At 36.3% G+C, this 12,760-nt stretch overlaps 1 protein-coding gene across 3 annotated transcripts in view; it reads left to right on the forward strand.

Moving 5' to 3' along the window:
* The first annotated feature begins 1,517 nt into the window (after positions 1-1,517).
* Positions 1,518-12,760, forward strand: part of med30 (mediator complex subunit 30) — a 50,324-nt gene continuing 39,081 nt past the window's right edge. For 2 of the 3 annotated variants that reach the window (XM_005796413.3, XM_023344440.1), the window contains exons 1-3: positions 1,518-1,607; positions 1,983-2,265; positions 5,181-5,339. In XM_005796413.3, coding sequence (XP_005796470.1) covers positions 2,086-2,265; positions 5,181-5,339 — 339 coding nt within the window. In that variant the 5' untranslated portion in view covers positions 1,518-1,607; positions 1,983-2,085. The remainder of the gene's footprint in view (positions 1,608-1,982; positions 2,266-5,180; positions 5,340-12,760) is intronic. The other variant, XM_023344439.1, reaches the window with a different exon arrangement.

Here is a 12,760-nt window from a genome sequence, read left to right on the forward strand (position 1 = left end):
AGCCTGGGGATTGGGGACCACTAATGTACAGTATACTGTCTGAGGCGAGCAGAGGTGATGAGATTTCTGCCTGTGATAGATGAAGATCTTTGATGCAAATTTTTTCCTCATTGAGGTTTGACCCCAGCAACCTGTTAAAAATCTACCTATTTTCTATCAGCCTGCTGGGAGTTGATCGCTCAGGAAGCGAAGGAAAACATGCATTTTCCTTCAAGTCAACCTTCATTTGTTTTTTTTTTTATTAAGAAGTTGTGGCAACACAAGCAAGATTGTAAAAGCCAATTTCTAAAAAAAACCCAAAACAGTTCAGGTTTTGATGACACAAACTCTTGTCAGATGACAGAATTTTAAAGGGTGAACTTTAAATTAATAATAGGAATTCTGCAATAGGATACTTTTCAAGCCACAAAACAAATCTTTCTCCATCCATCCATTTTCTGTTCACCCTTGTCCCTAATGGGGTCAGGAGGGTTGCTGGTATCTCCAGCTACGTTCCGGGCGAGAGGCGGAGTACACCCTGGACAGGTCACCAGTCTGTCGCAGGGCAACACAGAGACATACAGGACAAACAACCATGCACACACACACCTAGGGAGAATTTAGGACTGTGGAGTACCCAGAGAGAACCCACACATGCACAGGGAGAACATGCTCCATGCAGAAAGATCCCGGGCCAGGAATTGAACCCAGGACCTTCTTGCTGCAAGGCAACAGTGCTACCAACTGCGCCACTGTGCAGCCCACCAAATTTTTCTCTTTTTAAATAAAAATCTTCTACAGTCAGAGAGAGAACAAAATTTCTTATAGTAATTTTAAGAAATTAAAAAGTACAAATAAAGACAGAATAGAGATACATTTAACATAGAGCTGGTCATAGCAGATATTCATAGACTGAATAAGTTTGTAGTATTCTGCTGTATTGTGCTAAATTAGTCCAGATCTTAGTGAACGGACCTCAATTACTTTGTGTCATTTTGGCAATTATGAATCACCAGTGGACTTCCTCAAAGCTTTGTTTCATACAATAAAATATAATTAAATTCATTTTTTGGCTATACAAAGAATATTTTCAGTATGCAGTCACTATTGTAGAAAAGTTTAAATCCCTGCACTGAATACTGAAAAACGACAAGTTGACCCTCCCAATATGGCGGCGTCGCAGACATGGAAAACTGAATCTGGTGCCAAGCTCTCTAGCATGTGTGGCGATTAATGTTATACAAATAACATACCAGCTGGGGGCGCTGTTTCTCTGTTTAATAAATACGTCAAGATTAACCTAAGCAAATATGCAGTGCGCAATGCTTTTTCAACAAGACATTTTTCCCATACAGGGAAAAAATATGGAATCTATCATCAATATTAGAGAATAATAATTTATGTGATAACTAAATCTAGAAAAAATAACTAGAAAGAAAACGAAGAAAGAGAACCAGAAGAAGAAGGAAGACAGCGGCGCACCTATTCTGGAATTTACTGCGTGATTTCTGGAACAACGTACTCTCGCGATACTGAGATACAATTAGCAGCAGCTGTGCCCAAGAGAAGCTTGTTTGTTGTTGCAGGGCATAAAATGTTAACGAAAGAGAAAAATTACCACGTCAAAGGTAATATCACCCGTCGTTTAATTAGCTGTTAACATCAATATTCAGTAAAATGCTGCGTTTATGGTCGCGTCGGGTCAGTTTAAGCACACTAAAGCAAACGATAATGAAGTTGTATGGTTTGAGTTAGCTTAGGCAACAATTTCTTTCTGTTACTTATTATGACAAGGGGCTGTTGAAAGTCCACTGTAACATTTTAAAGATATTAACTGACGTAAAACATGTTTAGAATGTAATGTCTGACTTTTATTGTAACGATCAGTGTGTGTAACAGCTGTTAAACTTGTAGAGTTGCTTGTATTTTAATCATAGTGATGTAAGATGTTCTCTATTTCCAATTAAACCAGTAATATGGATTGAGTTTTCCTTTTATTGAAGGAATGTAAAGGTGTGCTGATGTAGATCAGCCTTAAAGGAGACTCCACCCGGACCCACACTTGCTGCTCCTTCTCCTCCTTCAGCGTCCTGACCTGCCGTCTCCATGACGACCCCTCCTCTAGTGCCTCCTTTCGTTGGTCAGCCTCCTCCGCCCCAACAGCAGCAGCAGACCCAGGCTGCCAGAGATGTCAACACTTCCTTGCTGTGTCGCATCGGCCAGGAGACTGTCCAAGACATCGTCCTCAGAACGATGGAGATCTTTCAGCTACTCAGGAACATGCAGGTCTGCTTCTACCTGGTCATGAGTCACTTTTTTTTCCCCTTTCTAATTTGCTTTCAAGGATTCAGAGCTTCTATAAGTTAGTAGAGATGTTATTTTGAACTTTAGCCGCTGTTTCACAGTCCATGTACCTCACTATGACATGAAATTGTGCAATATGTGTAAAAACTTTATGGATTAGATGTTCTTTAATATTTGTCCAGTGGTTCTACCTAAATAAATACTCATATCACTCTGACAAAGTGAGACTAAGCACTTGGCTTAGTGCAACCCCAAAATTATGTACTTTTTTTTTTTGAAGTACAGGAATAAAGCAGAACTTGTAATAATTTAGTCACCTTTAGTACATTAGAAGATCCCTAGTTTAAAATATTTTAAGCATCTTCCACATTATCATTATGGAGATAATGGAGTTAAATTAAAAAGTTTGAGAAAAAATGCTGTTGTTTGAAAGTTCAGTCCGTCTGTTCGTCCAACCATCACTTTTCCTGGACTTATAATACGCAATTGTCACACAGGCCTGATGCATCCGCCAAGTTTTATGAGTTTTTGTATACGTTTAGGCATCCAAAAAGCCAATTCATTTGACACAATAATAATAATAACCACTCTGGCCTAATTATAAAATTTTATTGTAATTTGTACTTCACAAGGTTCTGATGCTGATGGCTGTGATCAGGAAGAATCTCCTGCAGCGGTCTCTGTTACAACATATCTAGAGAAGCCTCTGACTGAAGACATGGTTGTTCTAACGCAGACTCATAAAGCCTATGCTTCATAAAAGTCAAATGTTCTTGATTTTTATGAAGCATCTCTTTTCACCAACTCCAGATCTTCCAAAGTAGTCCCAGAACAGATGAGGCTGTTGAATCTGTGCAACATCAGGTTGTAAACACGGAAGGATCGAAGTTTCCTTATGAAAAAACTTTCAGTATTGCCTAATCTGTCCCTTCAATTCAGTCTGTTTTCCAGGTGAACACCAACATATTTATTCTCCTCAACCACCTCCACTTCTTCTCCCATGAAGATGTAGCTGAAAACAGAGTTTTAATTATAATATCAAAACAATTAGAGGGGCATAAACTTTAGGTTTATGTGATACATTTTTGCTCTTTCTTCATTGAAGGTAACAGGCACATTTTTCCACTCAAGTAAATGTAACTAGTTACTACCCATCTCTGTTTACAAGAATAGTCGTCGTCCTTTTCTCTGAGGTCACGCTGATGTCTTAATTTAATCTCCGCTTGATTCTTTTTAGTTATTTGGTTGTTGCTCAGTTTTCCCTGAATCCACATTCAGTTTTCAGTTTTTTGAAAGTCGAGGTCAACTTGAACGTCTCCATCGTCCTCCAAGACGCTCTTCCTGCTGCATGTTTGCATCAGAGCCAAACAAGCATTCTTCTTGCTCAGCAGAATTCACAAACAACATTGTTGTGACTTGTTTCTTTAGATCACAGACGGTCTTACTAATAAAAATTCTTCCTGTATCCTCTCTCCTCCGCTCTCTTTATTCCCGTCTCGTCTCTGGTTCTCTGTCTCCTTGTTCGCCCCGCAGGCAGGCTTGTTCATGTTATGTAGGATGTTTATAATCAGACATTGGTGCCTCAGAGGCTTGTTGATCCTCTCAATGAAAGAATGCATTGTTGCTTTTAACACCCATTGTAGTTTAATGCCAATAATCCTGAATAAAAAACATCCAGCCGTGGTGGAAGACTTTGTTTTGATGATGCTGAATTGGGATTTAATCTTGTAAAAAGAACATTTTCTGTGAAGCTACGTTAAATAAGCAAGTTGACCACGCTCCAGAAGATTTGAGCTGCCTAATTTAATTACAACATTTTCTGTTGTTGTGTTTATTTCAAAATATGTAGGATCTGTAACCCCTCAGATGCTAGCTAAGCTAATTAGCTTCATGCATCTTATTTGACAAATGCAACCAGCCTGGTGTATGAGTGCTACAAATGTTGATTGATATATATATTCTAAGCTTAATATTAGAAGTGATTTGATACCAATCGAGTGATCAATGTGAACTACTCATGGGTCATGGAAGTAAATGTGAATTAGGCCAACTGCATTGAATTTTGCTGATAAAATCATTAAATAATCTTAACCCTGAGCTAGATTCTGCAATAAAAATATATATTTAGGCTTACTAATGTCTTTTAGTTGTATATTAAAATAGACACCATGTAAACAAAAATCGAAGGTATTTGTAATTTTGGGTTTGAGGCTTTTTAGTGACAATAGGTAACTAGGGAATGGAATACCAGTATGTAAAATTGTAGAAACTAAATTCTGTGCATATGCTTTTATTACGCAACTTTGAATCAAAAGATTACTTCAGATTATAGAAGAATAATATAAATAAAGAATAAATAATTATTTACTCAAGTACATACCGTAATGCGATATGTTTATTTTTTTATGTTTATTTCAGATAGGATAAAAACAGTGAAGGGATTTTTTTCAGTATCTAGCTGTATTTAAAACACTACAATATGAACACCAGTTATTGTACAAAAATATGTTAAAATTGAATTTGTAAAACTGATTTCATATCACAAAAAGGGGCTTGCACCTCATTGGATTTTGCAGCAAAGAAATTTGGCTGCATTTGAAGTATAGACTTATATTTTTCCTCAATTTCAAAGTCTTTTTTGAGAACATTGATAAAAATAATCAAACCGAGATTGAAAAATCTGTTTCATTCCTTATGTGCCTGGTGGATTTAATTAGCATCATACCTAAATTTACACTAATTTTAGGTCCAATAGCAAAAACAAGTATTCTTTTTGTAGAATTGGATATAAATTCAGGTATTATGGGATTAAAATAAATCAACGTGTCCAACAGTTTTGCCTTATTTTATCCTTTGGTGCAGATAAATGAACCAGGTCTGTCTCTTCTCCTTCTCAGCTACCCAATGGAGTGACGTATCACCCCAACACCCATCAGGACCGGCTGGGGAAACTTCAGGAACATCTACGGATGCTTTCCGTTCTCTTTCGCAAGCTGCGACTGGTCTATGACAAATGCAACGAGAACTGCGCCGGGATGGACTCCATTCCCCCAGAGGTCAGAGGTTCTGTCAATATCACCAGATTGAGTTACTACATTTAATACAGTTTTCATTTAAAATATATAAATATGTCCCTCTATAATTCAGGTTATGTATTTATTCCCCTAAAACACAAGATTAGTTTCATTTTTCTGCTTTAGATTTATTGATTTATTCCTATCTAACACATGCTTCATCTCTTAAAGGGACAGTGTTATGTAAAATCAACTTTTTTTTTTTGTTTTACATCATGGTATAATTTCCTAATCAAAAACAAACCTGGACTGTTGCTTTGATTATGCTCATTATAGGAGCTGCTTCCCAGAGAAGCCCTGGTAAAAATGTTGCTACTGGGTTAACAGAGAAGTCGTGTTGTGACGACTTCCTGAAGGCGGAGATTTAAAAAGAGTTTTTACAGTGACAGAAACCCAATTTCAATTTGTTAAGTCAGGAAGTAAAATTTCTTCTTCTGCTGCTGCCACCACATGGATGCCCCAACAGAACTATTCACAGAATCACCCATCTTTCTCCCCGGGGTTCTTATCTGACCCTCTTGAATCTTTCCGAGCTCTGCGTTCGTCTCCAGACTCTTTACAGCTCTGCTGCCAATTACAGCCACCTTCAGGAGCAACTGCAGCTCAACACTGAACAGCTACTCTTATTTCTGCTACCAACGATTGTTCTATCGATTATTATGTAAGAAAACGTGGCACTTTAAGCAGACATATCATTACTTGAGCTTATTTTATACAATATTAAAATTAGGTGACAAAACCTGGGAACAATCACATCTGAAAATGTGGCAAACATGACAAATTTAAAGTAAATATCTAAAAGCTAATGTTGGAAAAACCTGTATCTAATTAGTTTAACTTTTAGCATTAATAAAATTTTAAATTACAAGATTTTAAAAATAATAAAAAAAAAGAGCCGTCTTGATAAAATATGGGATGGATAAGGGGAAAAAGTTACATTTTCAAACCCAAAAAAATGTCCATTATTGTTCCAGTGGTTTATCCATTTTAACATGACACCAGAGAGTTTTCTTAAAACATTTAGAGCAGAACTTCACTGCTTCCCCTCCCCCACTTGTTGCCATCTACTGCTGCTCTGTTTAAAGAAATAAAAACTCCATTAGGGCTGCAACGATTGATTATTCCACTAATTATTTTGACAATTAATTGATTATTTGAACAAAAGGAATTGTCATATTTTGCAGAATTTTTATTTAACCATTTAAAAATATATTAAAGATGCAAATAATATAATTCCTTGTTTAAAAAAAAAATAAAACAGATATTGTATTGCCTAAAATTCAATAACACATTATTCCTCCTGTGTTTGCTTGATTATTTGTAGCTAAGGATTGATCTGCAGCAAAAAAAAAAAACTTTTTCACAGAATTTGTGAAGCTAAAATTATGCCACATAATTGACAAAAAAGATTTGTTTTTTATCTTAAGTGCAAAATGTATATGTGTTTTGTACAGTTTTGACTTAATTACCAATCTGACTGCATTTCTGCTTCTGCAAACTGCATTTTTTTTACAGTTTGTATGCGCCAATTAATGATTAATCGATTACTAAAGTAGTTGATGATTATTTCAACGATCGATTAATCACATGTAATTGTTTCAGCTCTGGTGTACACACAGGTTTGTTTGCTTTTGGTACATGTGAAATCAAACACCCAGACTTTCTCTTAGAGACTCTGATTGCTCTTCACATGTGCAGTGCGGCATGCAACGCTGCATCGTGGCTTTCCGCTGCTTTTTGATTGGATTTGCGGCTGCAACAGTCACATCCCGATCTCTAAAGATCGCCTCAGAGCTAATCCTCCTATCCAGACTCCCACTGGGGAAAATGGAGGATGTGGGAGGAGACGGGTCTTAAATTGGAACAAATTTGTGTTTAATGCCAACCTTGTGTTGAGTAATATCTGAACAGGGGTTTGTTTTTCCACCTCTAAATCAAAATCTACGATGAGGGCGACATTTTCCTCTTGCTGTTGCCGTCTGACCTCCACCTTCTTCCTCCACCTTTATTTAAATGTGTATTCATTTCCCCTGGAGACCCGGAGCGGCGCTGACCAGCCAATAACTTAGCTCGCCGTGTTTGTCTGGGACTGAGCGTTGTTGACTTTGGCCCAGCGGCTGCGTCGTTTATCATCCTGGGGAAAATTCAGGTGCCAGCCTGACAGCAGTTCGCTATTGGCTGCCTGAAACAGGAAGTGGAATCAGTGACTCGAGCGGTGTGACCTCATCGCAGCCTAATTAGCAGCAGACCTGTTTAATGAACAGCTGGACTGAGTGCACACATCAGGCTCCTTTCCTCTCCAGCTGGCGCTAGCTGCAGCTTTTCCCCCGTCTTTCTCCATCTTCACATGATTAGTTGATCCTTTTTCCTTTTTCTGTTCAATATGAGCTCTTTTTCTCCTTTTTCTGCAGGCCAGTTTTTATTTTTACAGTTTCTTGGACATGTCACACCTTTTGAACTTTTCCATCACATTGCAGCTACAAACTTCAATGTTTTTAAATACAGAATTGGCAAACATTTCAGCCAGCAGATGTGCAAAGCAGTGCAATTTAAGGGAATGAAATTAAACAGGGCTGACTCCATATGTATACCATACTTTATTTGACTGATTTAAGAAAAAAACAACAACTTTATTTTTCAGTAATTTTATATGGCTTTAGACAACAAATTTGGTTCAGCATTCCAGGCAGTTTATGCAGATTTACTGAGGCAAAACAGTTTTAAAAAATAATGCACGCAAATAAAAAACCTTCCCAGAATTCTTCCTTTATCAGCCACATGTATTGGTTTCATTTTAATTTTATAGCAAATATGACCTCTAACCTCGAGAGATTGATACGCAGACTTAGCGCACCAATTTCTTAATCTAGGCTAAATAAAGCGAGATTTTTGAGGAAATGCGAATCACATCCTGTTGTTTCTAATAATTTGACACATATTAAGAGAAAACAACACTTTAAAAAAAATGCTTTACCATTTTTCTACAAACAAAAAACAAACTTTCGTTTGTTAAAATATTTTGTCAAAATCAAGTCAAATTTTATTTGTCTAGCACATTTCAGTGTTTGTCATAAAAAACAGAAATCAACCGTTGAAACATTACATTTTTCCATCTAAATGTTGGTTAGTTTCCATTTATTAAGGTACAAATTTACAGAAGGATTTACTTTATAAACAAGAAATGTAATGTTAAAATATGTTAATAATCTTTGTGTCCTTTAACTACTTTTAACTCGACCGTTTTTGGGTCCTATCGCCACATGTTTGTACACTTCTGGCTTCACTGTTTGGTCTTTATAATACAGTTTGAATCATGAAGTTTTCTAGAAAAGCAGAATTGATGGATTCAAATGAGATTAAATGTCACAGTGAACAATAAATCAATTAATCACATGATAAATTAAAGCAAACTCAATAATTTCTATTTGCATAATTTATTGTTTTCCTTTTTCTACCAAAAACTGGATGATAAAACTCTTCAGTCTGGTGTTTTGGTCTCAATTAAGCCATTTTCTTTTTTAAAGATCATTTTGTTTACAGAGACTTCATAATTTATTTCACTTGGTTTTTCTGTGGTTTTGTTTATTTATTTTGGATATTTAAAATGCCTTCCAGTTCCAATATTATATGATTGTGATAATTTAAAGTTCATTGATCTTTAAGAATATATGCATTTTTATGCCATCGCCATTATTTTACTTAAAAATGGTCTCAAAGTGACAATATTATTGTTTATCGCAATAACTAATTAATCATCCAGCAGAATTTGTTATTGTCAGGCCTTAATACATCTGTCAAATTAATGTTGTGCATGATTTACTTTTCAAATTTTGCTGAAACCTTTTCCCTTCTGCTTCACAGTTATTCATTGCTTTCTGCTGGACTGTCACATAAAATTTAAATAAAACACATTTAAGTCTGTGGCTGTTGGGTGGAAAAAGTTTAGGGAGCATACATTTTTCTGCCAGGCACCAAATTCTCCTTTTCTTCTATTTCACTCTTGCTCAAGTTCACCGCAGCTCTTGTCATTTCCTGCAGCGAACAGTCAAGCTGTTTCATTTCCCTCTCTCCTTATCCGTTCACCCTGTTATTTTCTTATTACTTGTTTTCTTTTTTCTCCTGTTTCCGCTTTTTTTTCTGCTTCTGCCCTTTTCCTCTTGTCTCACCGAGGCAACCTGGAGAACTTCATTAGCTCATTCCTCTCTGTCAGGCTGGAAACCACATCCATCTTTCTGTCGAGGAGGCCGGGGTTATGACTCACACAGGCACATTCTCGCACATACATTTACTCTGACTCACATGCACTGTGCACTCTGCATCCATCTTTTCTCAGCTGTACTCAGCACATTTTATTTCCTTCCTGCTCCTTTGCCAGAGTCTACTCTCTACCCTCAGGATTCGATATGTGGATCGGTTTTGCTCTTAAATGATCTGATGAAAAAACACGACTGTTTTCCTTCTGGGATGCAGCTTATAGTTCGGTTTAATGTCCAACACAATGTCAATGTTCTTCTAAGATCACAGTTTAGATTTCGAGTTTTTCCAGAAAACTCTCAGGGTTGAAAGTTTTTTTTTTATTGATCTTTTATTGGTGCTTTTGAAACCCAAATGGGTGAAATGTTTCACCTTTCTTCTTTAGTTTAGATTTAAATATTTCACTTTGACCTTTTCAGGGTTCTTGGAAATCCTTGAAAATGCTTGAATTTCAGTGAGGTGTTTTCAAAGTTTTGTTCTTAAAAGCATTTAATAATCAAACAGCGCAGTTTTGTAATTATTAGAAATCTATTGTTTGACTAAAAGCATAAATTTGGAAAACAGTATTTACAGTTGAAATCAGATAATTTAAACACGCAGATACTTTTTTTTTCTTGCCATCTGAAGTTAGATCAGACCAAATTTATCTTGTTTTTGGTTAGTTAGAATAACCAAAATTATTTCTGATTGCTAAATGCGAGAAAACTTAGCAAGACAATTTTTTTATAAAGATATTTTAGCTGGAGATAGGCCCCTCTAAGGGACAAGGGTGTACAGAAAATGGATGGATGGAAGATTTTTTTAACTTTTCCTTGACCAGTTAGGTGTATAAGGTGTGTGTGTAAGAAACATTTCAAAACATAAAATTTTGTTTTATTTTAGTTTGTCTTATCCCTACTGTAGAATATAGAGTACTATTACAAGACAGTAGTAATAACAGTAGTAAATTATATAATTAGTCTTTTTTTTAGTTCATTTGTATTCATTTTTGAAAAACCTACCTTGAAAAGTGTGTGAATTATACAAAATGTTCATTTTCCCCTCACTCCAGGTTTACTTGTTTTGCTTATTTCACTCTTGCTCTGGTTTTTAGTTTGATCTCTTCAGTCATCGTGTGGTTCAAGCAGCTGCAAAGTTTCAGGCGAAACTGAAATTAACCAAAAACTTTGGGGTATTTATAGTAAAGTTATCCAAAATAGTTGGAGTGAAAAGGTGTTTTCTTGGAGGTTCTCCAACCTAAAATGTGTTTATCATCTTGTCTGCTATGAATGTCTGAGTTTTGGAGAGGCTCCATTATGTTTGCTTAACTTTGTTTTTGCCAACAGCAACTTTGTTCTTTCAGGAGTATTTTCGTTTTTTCTTGTACAAACTAAGCTTGTTTCATACCAATCCAGTCAGTAATTTAGATATATACATACATACATAAACAAGTTTTATTTTACTGGAGTTTCTCTAAACACAAACAACATATAGTCCCTAAAATTACACCTTAGCCAATTTTTGTTGCTTTCCACAAGCTGCTGGTTGGATATTTGAGTATTTTTCTTACCAGAAGTCTTTTGCTCTTGTGGGATTTCTTTTGGCACAGATCTAGTTTTTAAGCATAGTTTAAATAATTTTAAACAGGTTGTGATTTAAGCCATTTTAATTGTTATTTCAGATGCTGCACCAATCTATTTCCATTTTCCACTCATTTGTAAATAACACCCTGAGATACTCGATTGGGGAGAAAAATTGTTATATTTGCTGCATTTTCACCTGCTGTGGTTCAAATTCACACTGTCAAACAAAGCTAACCCTTTGAGAAACCTGTTCCCTTTCTCGCCTGTGGTGGCGCTACACCAAGAACCAGTGAAGGAAACAACACAAAAACCCCTGAAGAATAAATGAGCGCAACTTCCTTCTTTCCAAAATGTAAACAAAAATGGAGTAGCGTCAGATTTTAGCGTTAGGATTTCTCTTGTCTTTGGTAAAATACCAACGGTCATTTCTTCCGCCAGTTGTGCGTTTGTTTTATTTGTATTTACCCAGAATGCCCTGTGCTATAATCCACTTTTTACTTTTGGAGCTTCTATGCACAGATTCACTCAAACTGCATCCTATGTTTTTAGGTGGACCAAAGTTTGCTTTTTTTGTCCACATCAGTTTGATCCACAACCCCGCAAGCGAACTGAACTTTCTAGACAAACCAACCAGAGTTTGGTTAAACTGGACTAAACAAGCCTGGTGTGAATTCATCTTAAAGGCCTGTAAGAAGAAGAAATAAGAGGAAGGTTTAGTAAAGAAGTAACATCAACGTTCCCCTCTAAACCTTGCCTCTGCCTAGAAATTCTCCCCCAAAAATGATATGAACAGCAAGTCTTTGATTTCAGTCAGTTTTAAAATGGTCTAAAGGAAACATCTGAACTCAGATTTTGAATCATTGTCTTTGATGGAAAAAGGTAGTAAATTGTTCACTTGAAGTAAACGTTTGGTTCTAAACCATTTACTATCTGAGGCATCAAATAAAAACAAATACAACCCTCTGGATTAATAACAGATTTTTACAAAGTTCCCCTTGATTTGGACTCAGACTAAATATAAGTTCTGGTTCCCATGCTTAAAACTGTAGAGGACAAATATTTGAAGCGTCAAATTGTACCAATCGTCAAACTTGGTGGCACAAAGTGGATGGAATAATGAAAAATGACTGCCTCCGGATTTTTCACGTTCAGTTAGATGTTTTAACTTTGACAGCTCTGGATGCTCCAACAGAAATAAGCCAAAGCTCACATTAGAAGTGGTTTTAGAGAAGCTAACACCAGCTAGCGTGAAACATCTGGAGTGTTGACAGCCTCAGCTGAGCCTTAATACTGGCGTTTTGCCTTAAATTCACTAGTTTGGATGCTAGATTTTCAACTGGATCATGCCAGAAGCAAAATGTGTTTTTCTGCAAATTGCTAAGGATTATTTTGTCAAATTTAAAGTTTTAGCCTGTGTAATTACAGAAAATCCACATGAATCCAAACTTGTACAGCCTGTTTTTATAATTTATTGACGTCATTTGTATAATCTGTCCAAGAAAAGAAGCAAAAGAAAACACCAAAGGATGATATTCATGCGCATAATGAGTGTAGGTAAAATCCCTACTGGAGCCGTCTAGGGTGTGC

The sequence above is a fragment of the Xiphophorus maculatus genome, chromosome 13 (genome assembly GCF_002775205.1).
Source record: "Xiphophorus maculatus strain JP 163 A chromosome 13, X_maculatus-5.0-male, whole genome shotgun sequence".
In the NCBI taxonomy this organism is placed as follows: Eukaryota; Metazoa; Chordata; class Actinopteri; order Cyprinodontiformes; family Poeciliidae; genus Xiphophorus; species Xiphophorus maculatus.